We start from the raw sequence: 23,139 nt of genomic DNA on the forward strand, positions 1-23,139 counted from the left end.
TGGTTGCAGTCTTCACCACTTCAGGAGCTGCAGTGCCAGGGCGGTTTCATCATTCTCTTTGAGATGGCCGTAAGTGTTAGTGTTCACTGACATCCGGCACACTCGCACATACCGACCATATGGCTTAAAGACTGTGTAGTTTCTCGGCGGCTTTCTGTTGGCAGATTGCCACTTTGCCGCGGGATTTTGAAAATCTGAAAACACTGCTCTACATTTACAATCCACTGAGCGGTCGTTGCTTTTTGTTGCACTGTTTGTTTTTCTCTTGCTTTGGTCTTGATTAATAAAGCATACTGCCAAATACTGTTTGCTTTTAATAGACAAATGTAGTATTTTCAGAGTGAGTACGCCTCATTTATTGAGGCCAAATGGTTCGGTGACCACACTAGGGACACTGTGGCCATACAGTGTTTGCTAGTTCTGATAAACGTGGAGGCCACATGTACCTCAGTGGGACAGGTGAGCACACAGAATATGCCTCGTTTGCTGGGCAGAGAAGCACAGCAGCCATACCTCTTTTGGACCAACTGACTTGGTGGTCATGCATGATGGCTATATCTCCTTTGATGGACCAACAGTCATGACGGCCACGCCTCCTTTTTACAGAGTGTACTTGTTGGCCACACGTCTTGCTGGACCAACAGTCATGGTGGCCATGCCTTCTCTGCATAATCGGTGTAGATGGTGGCCAGACCTCTTTAGCTTGACCAACAGTCATGGGAGCCACACTTCCTTTGCATAATCGATGTACTTGTTGGCCACACCTCTTGCTGGACCAACAGTCATGGCGGCCACACCTCCTTTGCATAATCAGTGTAGATGGTGACCAGACCCCTCTAGCTTGACCAACAGTCATGGCGGCCATGCCTCCTTTGCATAATCTGTGTACTTGGTGGCCACACCTCTTGCTGGACCAACAGTCATGGCGGCCATGCCTCCTTTGCATAATTGGTGTACTTGGTGACCACACCCCTTGCTGGACGAGCAGTAGGGCTGCTCGATATTGGAAAAAATCAATATCACGATTTTTTCAGTAAATATTTATATCGCGATTTTTAAAACGATATTTATACACCTTTTTTTAAAGCCCCGATCATCAACACCCGAGGCACCGGGCCACATTTTTATAGTACAGGCCTCATAGGCTACCTGTCAACCCTTCCCGTTGTACCCTGAAACGCCTTTTACTTAAACTATTTACTGTGCAAGCGCGTACTTTGCATAGGTCCTATAGCCTGCACAAGGCTCACGTTCTCCTCACTCAACATTTCCGATCACAGAGGATGGAGCCAGCGCTGGTATTACCAGTGACTACTGCGTAACGTCCACACTGGCTCGTAGCCAGCCAAGGATAAAATCTCTCTCTCACACACACACGCTACAGCGTAAGCTTGTATGTTGTTAAGACACCAACATTAAACACGCACACACACGGACTGGCCATTGGGAGTAGCGGGAGTTTTCCCGGTGGGCCGGTGGTTCAGTGTGGGCCGGCGGAGAAAAAAAAAAAAAACAGTTGCGCGCTGGCCTTTAATATGATAAGCAATGTTAATAGTTCTTTAAGAAACTGTTAACATTGCTTGTCATATTAAAGGCCAGCGCGCAACTGTAATAAGCAATGTTAACAGTTTCTTAAAGAAACTGTTAACATTGCTTATCATATTAAAGGCCAGCGCGCAACTGGCTTTTTTTTTTTTTCTCCGCCGGCCCACACTGAACCACCGGCCCACTGGGAAAACTCCCGCTACTCCCGATGGCCAGTCCGTGTGTGAACACGCACAATATAGAGACAAGTCCTTAAGAGTTAACGTACATGAAAATAGCTCAGCGGCATGTAAACATTCCCTGAAAGTGTAGGTGGCACTGCGGCTAGATGCTACGTGAAATGGCACAAGGCAAACACCATGCGTCGCTCAGTCAACAGACAAAATCCACGAACCCAGTAGTCCTCCTACTACTGTGGGTTAGTGTTCTGTGGCCAAAAACACCCTATGCACAGTCATTCCAAAACATCCCCACTAGTTGCAGGTTATGTCTCAAATACAGATATGCGTTGTGGATTAAGCGATCTATTTTCAAGCATCAGGCTTCTCTTCCTTCATCTTCCAAATGTGGACTCCGCTATCTTTTTGGCATGTCAGCATTGAAATACCATTTGCAGAGATATTTCACTCGAAAAGTAAAAGCAACACATGGTTAGGGCTACATGATTAGCAGGGGGATACCGTTTTAAGCGCACGGAATTTTAAAAACCATGTAATTACATCGGAGTCCGTCTACATCGCGCAATAAACCCGTCCTTAGCAGAACCTACTTCAAAACATGATGCTAGCTGCAGATGCACAAGTCAAAATCAAATGAACCCAAGTAAACATGCCGCGGCGGGCAACATTAATAACCAAATTGCCTTACCTTAAAACGCTGCCTTGACCACAGGACGACTCGCAATTATTCCACTTAAATCCACACGGTTTAACACATCTAACACAGCTAGCAAGCTGGATATGTGCTAATATTGTTGTGCTTGTTTTCTTCCGTAGATGCCATTTTTACATTACCCAGTCCCACATCCAAAAATATGACGTAAATATATGTTAATTGTATTATTATAACTATTAGCAAGCAAATCAAACAACATATTAACAAATCAATATATCAAATCACCCGACACGTATGAAAACAGAAGAACTGATTTTTTTACTGTTGCGGAGATATCGCGGGAGTAGAATGGATGACGTATACAAGGCTACGGTGTGCCCTAGGGGACAGAAGGGTTCGTTTTACCTTACAAATGACAAAAAATCGTTTCATATCGATATTATGAATTTTGATATCGTTTGACACCAATATCGATATCGTGATAAAAATACGATATATTGCACAGCTCTAACGAGCAGTCATGGTGGCCATGCCTCCTTGGCAAAATCCGTATACTTGGTGGCGTACTCTTGCTGGACCAACAGTCATGGCAGCCATGCCTCCTTTGCATAATCAGTGTACTTTGTGGTCACACCTTTTGCTGGACCAACAGTCATGATGGCCACGCCTCCTTTGCATAATTATTGAACTTGGTGGCCACACTTTTTGCTGGACTAACAGTCATGGCAGCCACACTTCCTTTGCATAATCGATGAACTTGTTGGCCACATCTTTTGCTGGGCCAACAGTCATGATGGCCATGCCTCCTTTGCTAATCTGTGTAGATGGTGGTCACACCTCTTAACTCGACCAACAGTCATGGTGGCCATGCTTCCTTTGCATAATCGATGTACTTGGTGGCCACACCTCTTTAGCTGCTTTCACTTTATTTTGCCCAAGGTCCTCAGCAACTTCTACAGCTGTGCGATTGAGAGCATCCTGACCAACTGCATCACTGTGTGGTACGGCAGCACTACGGCTGTGGACCGCAAACGCCTGCAGTGAGTGGTGAAGACTGCTGAGAGGATCACCAGAACGCCACTGTCCTCTCTGCAGAGCATCTACCGCAGGAGAGCTGCCTCTATCCTCAAAGACCCCACCCACCCCCAGCATGGCCTGTTCACATTTCTACCCTCAGGCCGGAGGTAGAGAAGTGTGAAATGTAAGACTGTCTGATTTAAAGAACTCTTTCTTTCCCAATGCCATCAGACTCTTGAACAGCTGACAGGAGTGTATACTTCCCTGTAAACTGTCTTTGACTGTTTACATTTGTTTGCAGACTACTGCCCTTTTCCGCTGCTACGTTCTGTCATTGCCTTATTTTTATATTATACTGCCTATTTTGCACTACGTTACCTTTTATTTTGTACTCTATTGCCTTGACTTTGTATTATTTCTTCCACCTATTTATTGTTGTAATTTGGCATTCATGGTGGACTAAGAATTTCATTGTGCAAGAGGACATGTTCCTTACTGTGCGCATGACAACAAACACTTTTTGAAATTGAACAGCCACGCCATCTTTGGATAATCAATATACTTGGTGGCTACACCTCTTTAACCGGACCAACAGTCGTGGTGGTCACGCCTCCTTTGCAGGACCATTTGTTTTTGGTATACTTTCTGATCATGTGTGTGGATTCTCCCTGAAATGGTGATATGAGAACAGTCTTACCACCAAACGAGTCCTGTTTATTATTTACATATTTGGATACACGCTGCATTTTTTTTTTTCTTATTATTATTGAAGGTTAATTAATTAAAGTTCTACTTCATTATTGATAACCAAATTTTAATCCTTTGCCCTTTTCTTGACTACATACGCAAACTCCATGTTCCTGTAAATCAGAAGAATAGTATAAAATAACACATTTTTTGGATCCAAAGAGCTTTATGTTCATGAATTTCTCACAGAACACATCGTCTTGAGTTGATTTTGATGCTCGGACGCCTAAGAATATTAACTAAAGTGGGTTGTGATTTCCAGCATTGTAACAAAATATGAAAGATCACAGATCCCCTGGAGGTCCTCTGATCCCACTTTGAGAACCACGGCTTGAAATGATCTAATAGTTTTGTGTGAAAGTTTAGCTTGAAATAAATCAGCATTTTACAGCCTTTTACATTTGTTTGTCGTAACTAGGGCAAATGGAGTTGGCTTTAAGGAGGAATATCAGTAAAGGTCAAATGCAACCTCGGAGGGTTGGTTTGTTTTATTGCTTTGCTAATAGGGATCGTACCGGTTCTTTACAGCTCGCTTTTGTATGCATATGGCATTCAGGCCTTAGACTGTGAAAGCTAATTTTCAGCACGGGGTGAGTACTGAAGGAAAATTTAATTGTGCATGTGATCGTGGTAGGGGCATGATGACTACATCCTCCGCTGCTTAGAATATATGAACACATGATGTACATTAGATTACTTGGGCATTCCCATTACTTAGGAATGATCAAATTTACAGGGAGGAGCATCTCCAAGGACCGAGATTCAGTCCTAGCCCTGGAGTGATATTTAATCTGCACTGTTGATTCTCAAAGCTTATGAAAGTGTTCATGTTTTGATCCCACTTAGTCAGATTTCCTGGACCTAGAGGTGAGGAGGATCTGAAGTACAGTATCTTTGTTTTCTAGAGACTAAAGTTTATGTTGGGAACCTCGGCACTGGTGCAGGGAAAGGCGAACTCGAGCGGGCTTTCGGTTATTACGGGCCATTGAGAACGGTGTGGATTGCCAGAAACCCTCCAGGATTTGCCTTTGTCGAATTTGATGATCCCAGAGACGCTGAGGATGCCGTCCGTGGCCTCGATGGCAAGTGAGTGGGGACATGCACAAATCACTTGATCTCTCAGCTGTTACTGTAACAGAGCAAAGGTCTTCCATAGCACACGTTTTTTTTTCTTTTCCTATGATTAATTATAGCAAATATGAAGTGTGTAAAGTGTCGTCATTAATTGATGTTCACTAGTCTGTGATTAACCATCAACTAACAAGCCTAATTTCGAAAGTTAGAAAACAAATCTTCTTTTTTTTTGTTTGTTTGTTTGTTTGTTTAAACCAAATCATGAATACGATAAACGAATGTAGCAGTAATGTAGCCAATATTTCCAAATCATTAAAGGGCATATTCTAGACATATATGAAAGTATGCTCCTTTACACACTCATCCGGAAGGGTAATTTTGCACAAGGCCATCTGTCTACAGCATAAAAAAATAAAATAACAAAACGCGTCTGGAAAAATCCCAAGGGAGTCTGGAGCCAGATTCGTGACGTCACCTGCGGAAGCGCCAGCAGGCTGCGCGAGCTTTGCACGGTTTCAGTGCACAGCCTGTGTAGACCAAGCGCTCCCATTTCTCTCTCATTGTCCGGTCTTTTGGAAAACTACGAGTACTAATCCCATCAAGATTGGTGTTGCTGGGGAGTTCTGGGAACATGGCGGAGTGAGTAGCAGCAATTTGCCCAGCTCTCCCCAGTCGGTTAAAATAAACCCACAAATAAATGCAACTCGACAGATGAAAACAAGGTATGAGAGGAAGAGAAAAGAGAAGAAGCCAGAGAACCAACAAGAAATTAAACAACCATTTTGAACAACCCGAAATGGAAGAAATCTCTGAACACGAAGCTAGCGCTAGTGAACACGGGATGGAAGACGCAGCGGAGAAAGTAGACGGTCAAGGCGAGGCAGGGATGCTCCGGGCCGGGCTCGCCATAATCAGAAGTGACATAAGAGAGCTTAAACAAGAGCTACGACACGAGTTTACCGCACTCGAAGACGGACTGAAAAGAGAAGTGAAGGAAGAAATCGGCAACTTCTGACAAGAAATTGAACGTAAGCTCACTGAGAACAACAGCGAACTGCAGACACAAAAGATGAACATCACAGAAGCCCAGACACGCATAGCGGAGCTAGAAGAGTGGCAGGTGGACACGAACGACACACTGACGCAGATGCGGGAACAGACAGGTCGGATGCAAGAGAAGATGACGGACCTCGAAAGCAGATCAAGGAGGAACGGTATTCGTGTCTTCGGCATCCCGGAGAGGACGGAAGGGAGCTCCGCTGCCAAATACGTGGAACAACTACTAGGCACCGAACTCAGCTGCCAGAAGGAACTAATCGCCAGATCCAAAGAGCACACAGAGCCCTCGCCCAAAAACCGGGACCGGGAGCTGTCCCCAGGTCAATTATAGTCAACTTTCTACAGTTTGAGATGAAGGAAATGATTTTAAAGAAAGCATGGCAGAAGAAAATACAGGTGGGCGGTAAACAAGTTTTCTTTGATCATGACTACCCTACTGAAATCGTCCAGAAACGGAAGACATATGTGGGCATCAAAAAAGTGTTAAAAGAAAAGGGAATTCGTTTCCAGATGCCGCTCACAAAAATACGAATTCACTGGAGTGAAGGTGTACGGGAGTGCCAGAGAAGCTGCATGCGACATGGAGGAAAGGGGCTACACCGTGGACATGCCAGCGGAGGACACCGGAGCTGTGACGGGAGGGGAGATGCGAGGAGCCGCGGGATGGCAGCAAGTGACAGGGAAAGAACGGAACCGAGATACAGCGAACCGAGCGAGAGGAAAACTACAAAACTATCAGTGGAAACCGTAAAGAATGTTTTGCCTAAGAAAAGAGGTAACACCGAGGGTCAGAGAGAATACAGGTATGGACAAAGACGAGTACTAAGATAGGACGGAGGAAAAGATATGAGGAAAACCCTTAATCGAATAGATCTCTGCACATTGAATGGGACTTTGTCCATCGTGTGGGTTGAAATGACTGATTCAAAGTTAAACTTAATCTGAGTTAAGAACCGGCTGGGAGCAGGCTTTTAGGCAGGATTTTTTTTTAGGGAGTCTAACTTTTTTGCAGGTGTCACTGTATGTGGCGAGGTGTAGCGGCGCGTTGAGCGCCGCTGGCACGAGTGTTTTAGGGGGTTCCGGGGGTACTCCCCCGGAAAATTTTGAAATTTCTAATGCTCTCAAATGCTATTTCCTTCATTTTGACAGCAAATTTTGAGCAATACAGCCAAGTGTTTTTGCCTTTGTTACAACATTCTTGTATCAATAGTAAGGCTGGACTGGGGGGAGGCATGCGTGCATGGAAAAATTCAAGCCAGATTCATTTTAGGTAAAACAACTTTCTTTAATGTCTTAATGTAAACAAAATGGTTTCACTGCAACAGTCCACTGGCAACAATATGTTTACAACCGCCTGGGGGCCTTGAGGTACAACTTTCTGGCGGCAGCGAAGTCGAATTCGGGCATAGCTGAGCCTGATGAGCCGATTGCATATTAAGCATGACAAATTAGCTATAAAGCTTTCTGATCGCAGAATACTACATAAATAAAGCTTGTTGTAGCTGTGTTTGTCTCAGTCAGTAGTGCACCTATTGCAATTGCATTACATGTGACAACCAACCCCGAACACAGTGTGACAACCAACCCCGGCTGACCAGTTTTGCTTTCAAAGCCGCTAGCGTCCAAAGATTTAGTATAACAAAGAAAAAAACACACAGGAAATATGGCTAAGTCTTCAAACATTATAATGGTATTCGTTTTTTCAATAGAAACCCATTAATTACAAAGCTAGAAGGTAAAAACCAAGGTACTAAAAATTTACATTTAGGTATGAAAAACCTTCAAATTGTTCTCACCTTTGAAATGCATGCAACACACAATAACTTTTCAGGTAGAATGACCCCAGTACTAATTCTAAACATTTCTATCTTGGTGGAATTGAGCAGCGCCCTATGGTGGCTGAGATATGACGAATGTGACAACCATAACTTGTGACAACCAACCCCGGTCATCCCTATTTATTCATGCAAGAAACCTGGCTGTCTAGTTATGGGATTGTGATAGTTTTTTGACATTCCAAGCCTATCAACAGTTACAGAAGAAAAAAAAAAACTTACATGAGTTCTCTTCTGAAAGAAGTTGGAAATCGTTGTTTGCCTTCCTCTTTTCTTCATTTTCTTCCTGTCATGCCCAAAAAACTCAGAAAAATCTATCTTCTATCTTCCTTACCAAATATCCCACGTGTTCGTCCTTTTCACGTGCGTTCTTTGGAATCCCAGCATCCTTTAGAACGTGTCGTATTTGATTATTGTTTAGCCTACTAGAAATACTACCCGCCGGCTCGACTACCACACTCTCCACTACGTAGCCTGTAATGTTGGGAAAATCTGCATGAAAATGTGTTATTTACTGTTAAAAGGATTTATTCGGGATAAATAACATGTCAGGTAAGGCCGGTTTTCTATAGACTACATTCCACATTTAGCTGCGGCAATATAGTCTACGGCTATATTGTCTGGATATTTATGCCAGTGTCTCCTAGGCATACATCTTTTCCCCCTCTGCTCTGGGAACGCATATTACAAGTGCTTTGTACACCAAATTTATTTAATAACCCATTTATTTATAACGAGGGCTCTCACAACTTTGAAATTAGTGCAGCCATAGAAACGCGTGTTTCTGTAGCTCTGCGGCGGGTGCCTATATTTTGTACTCTGGGCTCGTGCTGTTGCTATGGTAACCCTGGGCGTCTTCGGGAAAGACAGCTGTCAAAGCGAGACTTCTGAAATTTCCAAAATGGCGGTGTCAACAAAGCTTGTAGATCCTCGGAAAGCTCAGACTCGGCGATTTTTTAACATATTCAGCTAAGTTACTGGACATAACACGGGCGGAAATATTAGGGCGTCTTTAGGGCGTCGTACTAAAAAGTAGGGCGTCCAATTTCTTGTTTTTTTCAGTACAGGGCGTCGAAAAGATGCCCAGACGCCCCTCTATCTAAAAGCCTGGCTGGGAGAGGTCCGGTAATTTTAAGTTGGACTTGTCTAGACACTAGGGACACCACAAGTTGGGTTAGCTCTGGGCCTAGGAAGGGGCCCTCTCCTAGAGATGAGGATTTCCTCTTCACCCACCAACGGGGACTTGGGGAGGGAGGAACATCCCCCCCCACCACCACCTCTGGAAGTTCTCTTGTTTCTTGTTTTTTGTTTCATGTTATGTTAAGTGTTCAGAGAATTTACAGGCTTTCGTCTAAACCGGGGAGCAGGGCCGCTGCGCCCTCTTCCTCTCGGCGTGCGCCCCCTTACCGAAATGCCAATTGAACCCCAAGTCACACTTAGGCCATGCACTTGTATGCTACTGCATAACATGCAATCTTTCTCAAAACGATCTTTTCTCCGTGAAAACATCCCAGCAACACCACGTGACAATGTGTCTGATCATCAAATACGTTATAATTACTCCAAAAATATTCCAATCATAGTAGATACACCGCCAGACGGTGCAAAACCAATCCGAATTGGCGTTTTCCAGACTGAGGCGCCATGTTGTTTAGTTGTTTACTTGTCACGGCTGCTCTCGCGAGATTTGACATGGGTTACATACAAGGTCAGCTGACTTGTAGAGCGAGATTTCTCGAGACTGAATGACCTTTCACCCACCGGCGCGGGAGCTTTTGACAGAAGTAGTTCGCGAGTTGTTTTTGTTGACACTTGGACATTTAAAGATGTCATGCCGCGGCACGAAACGGAAGAAAGCCAAAGACTGTCCGGGGCAGAAGAAGATTCCTTCTTTCTTTTTCAATGTTGACAGACAATTTGTTACAATTTCCCTCTCAGATAGCCTCAGAATGTCCCATTGTAGACTCAATTTTTCAAAGGCTTCGCACGGTGTGTGTGTGTGTGTGGGGGGGGGGACGGGCAACCGGCACCATCCCCCCCCCCCCCCCCCCCCCCCCCCCCCCCCCGTTTCGCTCCCTCGCCATGGTGAGCACCCTCATACTACATTTTTCTAGAAAAAACCCTGATTTAGTTCAGAGTTGTCTGGGAGCACATTTTCTGAGAATAACAAAACAGACCGATGGCTAATCTTGTCAAATTCATGTCGCTGAACGTAAATGGTCTAAATATGCTAATGAAAAGAGAAAGCGTTATGACAAAACTGAAGAAAGAAAAAGCACAAATCATATTCCTGCAAGAGACCCATTTATCCCAGTCAGAGCATGATGAATTAAAAAGATATGGCTATAGGAACGTATATTACAGCGCATATAAAGAGGGACACAGAAGGGGAGTTGTAACATTAATATGAAAAGGAATTCAAAGCTAGAGAAGGAAGATACATCATAGAAAACCAACCAATGACATTTGATAAACATATATGCACCCCCCAGAGAGTGCTGATAATTTCTTCAAATCCTGTTCGATGTCATAGCTGTAGAAACGGAGGGAATCTTAATATGTGGGGGAGACATGAATATTATGAAACACAATATGGATACAACGAGTCTTAAAAGAACTAAAATGCACTTATCGAGATGGGGATGGTGGATATATGGAGAAACCTACACCCTTTGGATAAGGATTATACACATTACTCAGGCCATCCTTAAAAAAAAATCTGTTTCCTGTCCACCAGGTGAGCAAAAAAAATTTTCGGGAGGGAGGGATTTTTTTTTATATATATATATATATATATATATATATATATATATATATATATATATGGATGGATAAGAAATCGCAATGCTGTTTGATTTTTCTTTCAGTACTTTTTTATTACAAAAGCAGACACATTTAACAAAATGACAGTTTAATCAACTGAAACTTGTACAAAAACTTTAAGTTAGCATTTTAAATGCTGACTGCAACATTTGCAAAACTTTTACAAAGGTACTTAAAATGTCCGACACATGGACTTTTTGTAGTTCTAAATCGACCGTTAGGCCTAGTTCAGATGAAATTGCACTATTAAAATGATCACTGAATGATTTGTTTTTCTGAATCTTTACTATTTTGTTGTTCGCTAGAATACCATTTTGCGATTTCACACTTAAGCAAAATTGAAAACTCCGGATCTGCTTCCTTCATGATGGCTGCCATTTTTTTGTGCCGCAAGGCGCATGCGCAGAGCTGATTCGGTTCAGAGTGCGCGTGCACTCGGCGGAGGCAGTAGTGTGTCGGAGGGAACAGAAGCAGAGATGACGCTTATTTTGTCTCCGGTAAACCAGTCTTCTCTCGTTCAATTACGTGCTGGCATCAAAAGACACCGTTGGTTGTAAATGAACCCAAACTGAGTGGTTGGAGTGTATTTTCATACACAAATGGAGAAATGTTGGCTGAGTGTGTAATTGTGTCGCCCCACTGCAGACCGTTGCCGTTGTTAATTCATAGCATGCTCAGCTGCGTGAATGTGTCATGCACCGAAAATAAGAGATTTACAAGCCAGGAACGCCTCATGATGCAATACGCAAGAAAAGAAAGATGATTTGCTGCCATTTTACTTTGTATTTGAGTAAAGTGAATAAATAAATGGTCTGTGGAAAATACATTTAATCCTGGGAACTGCATGCACAGGAGTTTATTTGGGTTTAAACCATCCCCCCCCAATTTACAAACCCGAAAAAAAATTTCAAAAAACCGGCGTTTAAAAAAAAAAAAATTCAACCGCACAAACGGCACTCACCCGGCCGGTGGACCGGAAACAGAACATTTTTTTAAATAATGGCCTCAGCTGCTCATAAAACTCATTCAAGGATTGATTATTTCTTTGTGAACCAGAGCGATAGCTTCAGAGTGAAAGAATGCGAGATCGGTGGGGCAGGTGTGTCAGACCATAATCCCCTCTACTTACAAATTAATATAAACAACAGAGAAAGACGTACAGTGTGGAGACTCAATGTAGGAATATTAAATAATGAACAAAGAAAAGAAAAGATACATAGAGGAAAACGATAATGGAGAGGTGGACCCGACAATAATCTGGGATGCCATGAAGGCTGTTATTAGGGGAAAATGGCTGAAACTGCCTATGTAAAAAGAGTTAAATTGGAGTCATATAAAAAATATATATAGAAAAGTTAAGGGAATTGGAACAGAAACATCAGATCATAAAGGATTCAAAGGTTTATCAACAAATTAGGACATTGAAAACGAAGATAAATGACTTATCAGATGAAGTTGAAAAAAAGAGCAAGTTCTTGAAACAGAGCTATTCTGAAACAGGCCTGAGAGCCACTAAACTGTTAGCGAAATGAATACGAAAACAAGAAGTAATAAATAATATATGTAAAATCAGAGACCCCCATACAGGGGACTTAACCCACAACCCAGAAGATATACAGAACATATTTCAACGATATTATGAGGAATTATACATACAGCCTGAATCTGCAGATGAAGAAGAAATGAGAGCATTTCTAAATTCACTGGACCTACCATCAATTGGTAATATACAAAATGACATGTTAACGGCCGATGTTACAATAGAAGAGGTGAGTGACGCAATAAGTACGTTAAACAATAAATCTCCAGGTAGCGATGGATACCCAGCAGAGTGGTACAAAATATTTAAAGAAGAGTTAGCATCATTACTCCTGGCCACTTTTAATTGGACACTTAAAAATAATAAAATGCCACCATCGTGGACCGAGGCAATAATTAGTCATTCACAAACAAGGGAAACAAACGCAGGATAACGTCAGAAGAACCTTGCATATTATAGCTCAAGCTCAACATAAACAAAGCACTATATTAGTAAGCATAGACGCTGAGAAAGCATTCGACTGTGTAAATTGGAGATACTCGTATCAAGTGTTAGAACGATTGGGATTTAATAGTAAATCAGTACAATGTATAAAGACACTATACCAACTGCCCACCGCTAGAATCAAGATAAATGGAAATCTGACTAACAGAACTAATTTACGGAGGTCAACCAGACAGGGATGTTGCCTGTCATCCACTTTATTCGCCCTTTTCGTGGAACCGCTGGCAAAGGCAGTCCGCCAGACTACAGAACTAGTGGGAGTTATGGTAAATGGAACAGAACATAAAATAGGACTTTTTGCTGACGACGTCATCGCCGCCTTAGAGCAACCAACTAAATCACTCTCAGTACTGATGAAACTTTTAGAAACCTATAGACACCTCTCGGGATATAAAATTAATATCTCAAAAACACAGGTGTTATCGCTTAACTACACGCCACCGGGAGAGATACAGGAATCTTTTGATCTTAATTGGAATTTAAAGAAAATTAAATATCTGGGGCTCTCCATTACTAAAGGATTATCAAAACTATATAAAGAAAACTATGACAAAACACAAAATACAAAAAGATATTCAAAAATGGTCCACTCTGACACTAGAACTCAGTTCGAAGATTGAAATAATTAAAATTAATGTACTACCCAAGCTTCTTTATCTGTTTCATTCTTTACCTATAGAGATCCCGCAAACCCAATTTGAGACCTGGGACAGGATCATATCAAGGTTTATATGGGCAGGCAAGAAACCCAGAATTAAGTATGGGACTCTCCAGCTGCCAAAAGACAGAGGGGGAATGGCTCTCCCAAAACTCGGGGAATATTTCTATGCAGCCCAGCTTAGAGATTTGATATGCTGGTGTCAACTAGAGTTGAGCCGGATACTCGGCTGAAACGAGTATCTGGTACAGATAAAGCACTTTTGCCGAGTACGAGTATTATACGAATCAATATCTGTGCTCGGCCTGAATAAAAATCCTCACACAGCGTCACAGTGCCCCTCCCCGACACACACTGCTCTGCTCACTCACACAGAGAACAGCTCTCGGTCTCTACCTCAGTCACTCAGGTTCGCGGGTCTTTTCCGTTAATGTTATGGTTTCTTCAGCTTCAAGTTTGTTTTTATTTCAGTTTGTACTTACTTATAACCAGTAGAGTTCTGGTAAACGTGGGTTCGTTCAGATGTGGTGCTTGGTAGAAAGCGACTCACGTTGCGTCTCTGCCTGTCGGAGATTTTTTTTTTCTCTCTTTTTTTTTTTTTTTTAACCATTGGTTAAAAACAGTTTTTTTGACTTCACACATTGACACTTTCTTGCTGTAATTCATGTAAAAATAAAGGTAGTAGTGGTATAAGTATTACAAATTAAGCTACACTCGCGCGCGCTCTCTCTCTCTCTCTCTCTCTCTCTCTCTCTCTCTCTGCCCGTCGTCAGAGTTTTTTTTTTTTTTTTTTTTTAAACCGTCAGTTGGCTCTAACCAGTTTTTTCTGATAGTAACTTTTAAACCGGCCGCATATGACAAGGGATTTAAACAGTGGGAAACTAAGGGAATTACAGCATGGTGTACTCTAGAGAGAGATGGGGAGATGGAGAGTTTCCAGAATATGAGCGACAAATATGATCTGGGTAAACACGAATTCTATAGGTACTTTAAAAATAAGAGATTACTACAGGAAGGAAATCAGGACGGGTCCCTCCATGGTAGTGAATGGTGTGATCCAAATCATAATCAATACGTATAAAGGCACAAAAGTCAGAATAATATCTTCACTGTACCAAAAATTGACAATAAGCAAAAATTCAACTAATTATATAAAAGAAAAACACAAAAATCTCAGACGATGAGTGGCAGAATATGTGGAAAATACATCAAACATCCACCAGTTTGCGGATATAGAGGGAATTCTCCTGGAAAAATCTAATTGGATTTTTTTTTTTTTTTTTTTTATCACACCCAAGGTCAAGAGTAAACATCTGAATGTAAACTTGCCATGTTGGAGAGAATGTGGAATATTAAATGCAGACCATGCACATGTATTTTGGAAATGCCATGAGATACAGGTGTTTTGGAGAATTGTACATGTAACTCTGCAAGAGATACTGCGGTATGGCATTCCCATGAGCTGCACGGTACTCTGTGTAATTTCACAGAGGGCAGTGTACACGCAGGAGATAAGTACCTTACAAAAATACTGTTAATAGCTAGTGAAAAGGCGATAACAAGGAAATGGGGCAAAGTAGATCTTCCGACCAGGGAACAATGGATAGAAATAATAGAGGAAATCTATACAATGGAAAAACTGACACACCGTCTGAGATTGCAAGAAACACAGCTCGAAGACAAGTGGCTGAAGTGGACTAATTGGAGGACCTTGGATAGCGACAGACAAATGAAAAGACAATTGATATAGAGGACGAAACTGCGAGAATTGATGGATAAAGAAGAATGTAGCTCCTAACAGGGCAATTAGTATTACGACTTTATTTTATTATTATTATTATTATTATTATTATATCCTTTTGTTGTTGATGCTCCTTGTTGGTCTGTTGTAAATGTTAAAAGTGAATAAAAACTAAAGTGAAAAAAAAAAAAAAGATTGGTGTTGCTACACCCTCCTACGATCAGGGCTTTGAACCGGTTCAAGGAACGAAAACGAAAACCGGGAAAATTTTCTATTTCACATGGAACAGAAACGAAACCAGAAACTTTATTATTTTTTATGCTCTGGAACAGAAACGCTTATTAAAAATAATGGTAACCAGTTAATACCGGTTTTTATTTCGTTCCTCAAAGTTTCCGTAGCCTACAAATAAAAAAGTCATTCTTCTCCTGCGCAAGTTTCTATGACCCGCTGGGGTTCACTTCCTGTGTGACGTTTGCTGACTGAATGTAGAGAGCGGGAGGGTGGACTACTATCACGTCTCCACATCTTAAATAAGAGGTAAATATTGCAGTCTATCGTTATTCAAAAACGTCAATTTCAAACACGATATCAATATATTTGTCCACGTTAATGAGAGGCTCGCGAACATTAAATGACGTTAACCTCTGTTAGCCTATCAATGCGTAGGGCCTGACTAGCCTTTGGTAACACACTAAACGAATTATCTTTCATTTTTGGCACTTTTTCTGTTTGTGTAGATGGGAAGACATACTGAGAATCCAAATCGCCAACATTTGAAATAATTGTTTTGAATTATTTCTTGTCTTATGTAATGAAGGTTGTAATAGAATTAGCCTACATTTGGCTTAAGCTGGATGAGACAGAGACACAATTTTATAGCCATTTGTTAAACAGCTGACAGGGAACGAAATTTTTTTGTTCTAACCGGTTCAGGAACGTCTATTTAATGATGGAACCCAAAACCGGAAACGTTAAAATTCTGTTTCTGTTCGGAACGAACCAATAGGAAAAAAATTCTGGTTCAAAGCCCTGCCTACGATACATCTGTTAACCATTTTAATAATTACGCGATAACGTTGAAGAAATTTGCAGAAAACCACCAGGTCGTTTTCTCATAAACAAACCAGCGCTGACGTAGGATTCAGAGGGAGGCGTCCCGTACGCGACGTCACGAAAATCAATGTTTGCCGGGAAATCCAAACGCCAAGTTTTATCAGAGGTGGACCAATTCGCCTCAAATGGCTTGATTTCAACTGAATTTTTCTGGTATTGTGCAAGGTAAAAAAAATTGCACAAAATACAGAATGTTACAGATATTTGACCAAAGTTTAATATAAAATAGGAGAATTACATTGATCTTGCTCCTGAATTTACCCCTGATATGTACTTTAACATTTGTGAGCCTTGTTAACTTTAAAATTATGTAATCATGGATATTAAGGGCATCACGTACCGTAATAACATGACTTGGACAATAAAGTTTTGTTCAAATCAGAAGCGCAGTTTGAATGATGAGTGAAAATGATCCAGTTTGCATAATTATACATCATTTGCATGCCTGTTGTCTGTTTCAGAGTGATCTGTGGAACCCGTGTACGTGTCGAGTTATCAACAGGTATGCCGCGCCGCTCCCGTTACGACCGCCCGCCCACTCGGCGCCCCTTCGACCCTAACGACCGTTGCTACGAGTGCGGTGAGAAGGGGCATTACGCGTACGACTGTCACCGCTACAGTCGCCGCAGACGGAGCAGGTAAAGAACAGCCAGAGCAACCACCACCAATTCAACACCTACACACATTAATGAACACTCAAGGAGTAATATAGAGCTTATGTAATGTGTAACATTTTAATCAGTGTTCAGAAAAACTGCTTTATGTACATATTCTACATGTTGAATAATGGTTAATGTGACTACAGTCTCAGATTTTCTCTACACTGTGCTTCCCTTGAGCTAGGTTCTCACACATGAGTTTAAAATTCTGATGTTACTCTCATTTTCTCCTTGTTTGGATCCTGTATATACATATAGTGGTCGACCGATTTTTGTTTTTTTATAAAGGGCTGACACGAATATTTCGAGATTTAAAAAAAAAATAAGATGGCACGTGGCTAATATTAGATTTTGATTAAATAGCTTTTAAGAAATGAGGAGTAAATTAAATCAGTCATTAACGTGGGGTTATTAGATTATTAGATACGGTTCATTTCCACCCACCAGACAGGTCTCCTCTGTCACTCAACAGCTCCCAACCAGAGAAAGTGAAGGTTATTGTGCTTCCAAGGCACGTGATGCTGCTTATGTGACGTCAGGGGGCGGCGTAACGCACTCGGACAGAAGCGCTATCCGCCCACTTCCGCATGCCTGAGCTCACAGGCACCCATTGACTGTAAATCCTGAGAGCACAGGCCAATTTTGCTCACTTGGGCTCCCACAGATGGCTGTGGCATCATCGGGATTCGAACTTGGAACAATTTTAGACGCTTCCCATGATCATACACACACACCCGCAAAAACAATTTAATTATTATTATTTTTTTAATCTTTAATCTGTCTAATCTAACTGGGGGGGGGGTTTAATTCAAATGAAATTAAAAAGCTCAATATATCACCAGTCCAATGTATCGGTCAACCACTATATTTATAGCTGTATAAGTGTTTGTTTTTTACTTTCAAGGTTTATATAATGCTCAATTGTTGTGTGCGATATATATATACATATATTTTTTTAATTTAATGACTCACCTGGTCAAAACCTTTCAGGTTTCATCGTTTGATTCAGAGTGTCACGACCCTTTACGATTTCATGAATCTTCTAGCAAATGCCACACTTTCGGTCACCTGCTTTGACCAGGGCGTGACCAGCCAGACCCTCTCTAAGTCTTCTGCCACTTCTACCTGCAGCTAATCGTTTCATTCGGGGGCACATAAGCGTGTGCGTGTGTGCCCCCCCAACTCCCGACCCAAGTGATCGGCAATCCGAGCCAATTTGACTATCAATTCGGGCCCACGCTTTTGCTAACGAGAGCATCGAGACCTCACCAGACAAAGCACTTCACACACTTCTATCAAGTCTCAATCAAGCGATTTGGCTGTCAATGCGATCATCGTTAGAAAGCGAAGAAAACGACTAGATGCAGAGGTCGGCTGATGATAGATACTTCTAGATCGCCTAGATCTGCTAGACCTCGGTTCCAAAGAGGGTCGACCTGCAAACTTGCAAGGTTTATTTTAAGTACCAATTAATGTGTCTATCTCTCTTTTTTTTTTTCTTTTTTTTATAATTTCCATTGCCTGAAATTAGTCAAATGTAATGTATAGTGTCGTAAGCTCTCTTCATTGTTTGTTTGTTTTTTTTGCTTAAGCTTCAGAAAGACCTACTTTATGCAGGGATCCTGTTTTAAAAAAAAAAAATTGACTGCTGTAGGTTGTAAATAATGTAATGCTAAAATGAATTACTGTACCTTTTTTCCGTTCATGCTAGATAAGGCTAGTGGCAGAGGTGCAGAATGCTTTCAGCAGATGAGGTGTAGGAAAAGGTGCAGGGACCAGTTTTTCAGAGACAGAAATGATGTCTGTACTGTATATCTGACCCACCGTTTCTCTGTCAAGTCGATAATGAAAGTATTTTCTTTTTCCGCATCCTTTCATCCATGCCTTAATCTCTGCGCCCTTTTGCATGGGTTGAGCAGGTCTCGTTCTCGCTCACGCTCTCGTGGACGGAGGTATTCTCGTTCCCGCTCTCGCAGCCGGAGCCGAGGCAGGAGGTGAGTGTGTATGTGGTGTGTAATCTCGTAAAGATTATATTTAAGTTATTCCGCGTAATCGAGTCGTACATGAGCTGACGGCTGACGAGGCGCGTAGCACCGAGTCTGCTATAAGCCGTGTGCGACATGATTGAGTGGAATAACGGTTTTATTCTATCCACGTTCACTGGATTTTGAGAAACGGAGCATTTTTATTTCTTGCAAATTTGATTTGTGAAAAATGCGATGATAATTCTTGAAAAATAAAAAAGGGAGACTTTTTGTTGCTTGTATTTTTTGGGGTTTTGTTTCCGACTAGAGTTTTTATTTCGTCCTCGGTTGGTTCAGCAACATGCTGCGCCATTTTCTTCTTCTTTAGGGATTTTTGGCAGTTGGCAAACCAACTTAAAGTGCCTTTCCACCATTGGATGTATTTTTTTGGCATAAAATACAATATATTTTATGACAACATGACTAGACAGAGAAATCTTTTAGCTTCAAAATGATATATCAAACATAATTTTTTGACAACGACAAGTATATTAATTTTGCGACCAAAGTCACCTACCCTTTTAATTTCCGCGCGGTAGTGAAACGTGATGTCATCGGCAGGTTCCCCTTCTTGTGTGACGTGGCACAGATTATCAGCAATGGCAGATAGAACGCGATTGTCAGCTTCGGAAAAGAAGCGAAGGTAAATAGCAAGTGATGCCCAAAGGAGACGGCCGATGGTGAATATCGGCACAGCAATCGACAAGTGGAAATCGCGTTCTATCTGCCATTGCTGATAATCTGTGCCATGTCACACGTGACGTGGTACACAAGAAGGGGAACCTGACGATGACATCACGTTTCACTACCGCGCGGAAATTAAAAGGGTAGGTGACTTTGGTCGCAAAATTAATATACTTGTCGTTGTCAAATTGTGTTTGATATATCATTTTGAAGCTAAAAGATTTCTCTGTCTAGTCATGTTGTCATAAAATATATTGTATTTTATGCCAAAGAATACATCCAATGGTGGAATGGCACTTTAAAGGTGCGTTACTGCCACCGACTGGGCTGGACTATGGAACAGGAGATATTTGGGGGGGGCGCTATATTCTTTTAGGCATTTCTGTTTCTTTTAAATACTTAATGATATATCTGACTTGATGTGCTCTGCCGGGTTTTTTTTTTTCCTTCTACTCATGGTATATGAGCTGATATCCTAGTAGTAGAGTAGCCAATCAGAGCTCGTGATCGATCATATCTAGTGAATGTGGATGGAATATTAGTGGTTTTTGTTTTTTGGCTTAAAAGTGAATATTTTAAGCTTTGTTTGCTGTGAATGTGAATTTTTCGTGATGGTTCGTGTTCCAGGTCGAGGTCCTTCTCTCCTCGCCGCTCCGGCTCCCCATGGAGGTCCAGGTCTCGCACACCCAGAAGGTCCAGGTAGGTCTTGGTGTGAGATTTCAGAGTGTCTTGAGCAACTAAAAGCCATTTATACGTGAATCGTAACTCTCAGGTTTGCGTGTGTAATGTACATCGAGCATGTCTGAGCCATAACACACACACATTTGTCTAGATTACAAGATGAATTGTTAAAAAAAAACCATCCACAGTGATGTTTGTCAAAACATTCCACTCTTGTCATGAGTGTTGTCATGAGCTGTCTCAAATCAAAAATTTTCATTCAGTCAACTTGCATTCAAAAGTGTTTGTTTGCTGATCCAGAAGTTCTAGAAGACTGGTACGCAAAATTGAGCTTTCAGTAGTTGCAGACTATTTGAGAGGTTTTAAAAATTCAAACTCTAAATGTATTGTTGACATTACATTACAGGCATTTAGCAGACACTGTCTTATCCAGAACGATGTATAACGAACTCAGAGCAGCCTGGGGAGCAATCGAGGGTGAGGTGCCTTGCTCAAAGGCACTTCAGCCATTCCTGCTCGTCCAGGGAGTCTAACTGGCGGGGTGTTTTTGTGGTTCCCAAAGCTGCTTCTCTCACCATTAGGCCATGGCTTGAGTGATTTGGGCTCAGAAGTGGTCCAGAAGTATGCGTTTTGAGACCCAACCCTGGTTTGTTCAGTCAGTAGTGGATGTGTTGTCACATGATGCTACACTGGCACACATTACTAGTGCATCTCAAGCAATTAGGATATCACGAAAAAGTTCAATATTTTCCATCAGTTATTTAAGAAATTAAATTTTCACTGTATTCTAGACTCATTACACGTAAACTAAAATGTATCGAGCAGTTTTCTATTTTAATTTTGATAATTATGGCCTACAGCACAAATAATTAAAAAAAAATCTCGAAATATTAGCCTATTTCATTTTGAGTTTGAGTAGAACAGTATAAATACCGTGCATCTCTCAGTCTAGTTCAGTACACACAACCACAATCATGGGGAAGACTGCTGACTTGACAGTTATCCAGAAGACGATCAACAATACCCTCCACAAGGAGGGTAAGCGACAGAAGGTTGTTGCTGAAAAGGCTGGCTGGAAAAGGTGCACAATCAACAGGGATGACCGTAGCCTTGAGAGGATTGCCAAGAAAAGTCTATTCGAGAACTTGGAAGAGCTTCACAAGGAATGGACTGAGGCTGGTGTCAGTGTATCAAGAGCCACCATGCACAGACATCTTCAGGAAAGGAGCTACAGCTGTCCTGTTCCTAATATCAAGCCCTTCCTGACCTAAAGACAATGTCAGAAGTGTCTTACCTGGGCGAAGGAGAGAAAGAACTGGACTGTTCCTCAGTGGTCCGAAGTACATTTTGCATTTCATTTGGAAATCAAGGTACTAAAGTCTGGAGGAAGAGTGGAGAAGCACAGAATCCAAGGTGTTTGAAGTCCAGTGTGAAGTTTCCGCAGTCTGTGATGATTTAGGGTGTCGTGTTGGTCGACGGTGTTTTAGCAAATCTAAAGTCAGCACGTCGTCTACCAGGAGATTTTAGAGCACTTCATGCTTCCATCCGCTGACAAGCTTTATGGAGATGCCGATTTCCTTTTCCAGCAGGACTTGGCACCTGCTCCCAGTGCCAAAACTACTACCAGATTGTTTGCTGACCATGATATTACTGTGCTTGACTGGCCAGCCAACTTGTGTGATCTAAACCCTGTAGAGAATCTGGGGAGTATTGTCAAGAGGAAGATGAGAAATGCCCAACCCAAAAATACAGACGAGCTGAAGGAACCTGGCTTCAGTAACACCTCAGCAGTGCCACAGGCTGATCGCCTCCATGCCATGCCACACCGCATTGATGCAGTAATTCATGGTAAAGGAGCCCCAACCAAGTACTGAGTGAAAAGTATGTTCGTTTATACAAAAGTTGGATATTTTCTGTATTGTAAATCCTTTTTTTTAAAAATTTATTTTAGGAAATATTCTAATAATTTGAGATACCGGGTTTCTGATTTTCATGAGCTATAAGCCATAACCGTCAAAATTTAAAGCAAAAAAAAGGGCTTGAAATTTCACTTCCTTAAATATATATCAAAGTTTTTACCTTTTTGAATTAAATTGCGAAAAAGTAATTTTTTTTCACGATATTCTGTTTGAGGTGCACTAGTATTTACTAAGCTGTGCTCCAAGCAGCAGCCATCTTGCGTATGTATAGTGAAGAGCAAGTATAAGCCAGCGTTAAGTGTCACTCCCTTTTAATCCATTTTCCGTTTTAAGTTGCCGTACTGGAGAATAAACAGGGCTCTTTAAACAGTTTCTGCAATCACCGCATTATCCCGATTGCTCAGAGGGACTTTAAACCAACTTGTGCATGAATGATTTGATTTTCCTCATTTTTTTTGTGGTTTGAAGGTCTAGATCACGATCCAGATCTCGTTCTGTATCTCATCCGAGGAGCAGGTACAGGATACAAACAAATAAAACGGTCCTTAAAATTTAATTGAGGTAGATGATGTAGTGACCTGGTTACTTTGTGTTATTCATTGTGTCTTTCGTGTTTTTTTTTAAATGTAGATCAGGCTCTGTTGGGAGATCCAGGTCTGATTCTGCAGCCAGGAGGTAC

General features: G+C 41.7%; 1 protein-coding gene across 1 annotated transcript in view; it reads left to right on the forward strand.

Annotated features, from left to right (window-relative positions):
• Window positions 1-23,139, forward strand: part of LOC132899178 (serine/arginine-rich splicing factor 7-like) — a 43,021-nt gene that overhangs the window by 5,839 nt on the left and 14,043 nt on the right. Inside the window, exons 2-7 of the mRNA XM_060940877.1 lie at window positions 5,049-5,229; window positions 16,955-17,131; window positions 19,072-19,146; window positions 20,488-20,559; window positions 22,929-22,976; window positions 23,091-23,135. Coding sequence (XP_060796860.1) covers window positions 5,049-5,229; window positions 16,955-17,131; window positions 19,072-19,146; window positions 20,488-20,559; window positions 22,929-22,976; window positions 23,091-23,135 — 598 coding nt within the window. The remainder of the gene's footprint in view (window positions 1-5,048; window positions 5,230-16,954; window positions 17,132-19,071; window positions 19,147-20,487; window positions 20,560-22,928; window positions 22,977-23,090; window positions 23,136-23,139) is intronic.

The sequence above is a fragment of the Neoarius graeffei genome, chromosome 15, assembly GCF_027579695.1.
Source record: "Neoarius graeffei isolate fNeoGra1 chromosome 15, fNeoGra1.pri, whole genome shotgun sequence".
In the NCBI taxonomy this organism is placed as follows: domain Eukaryota; kingdom Metazoa; phylum Chordata; class Actinopteri; order Siluriformes; family Ariidae; genus Neoarius; species Neoarius graeffei.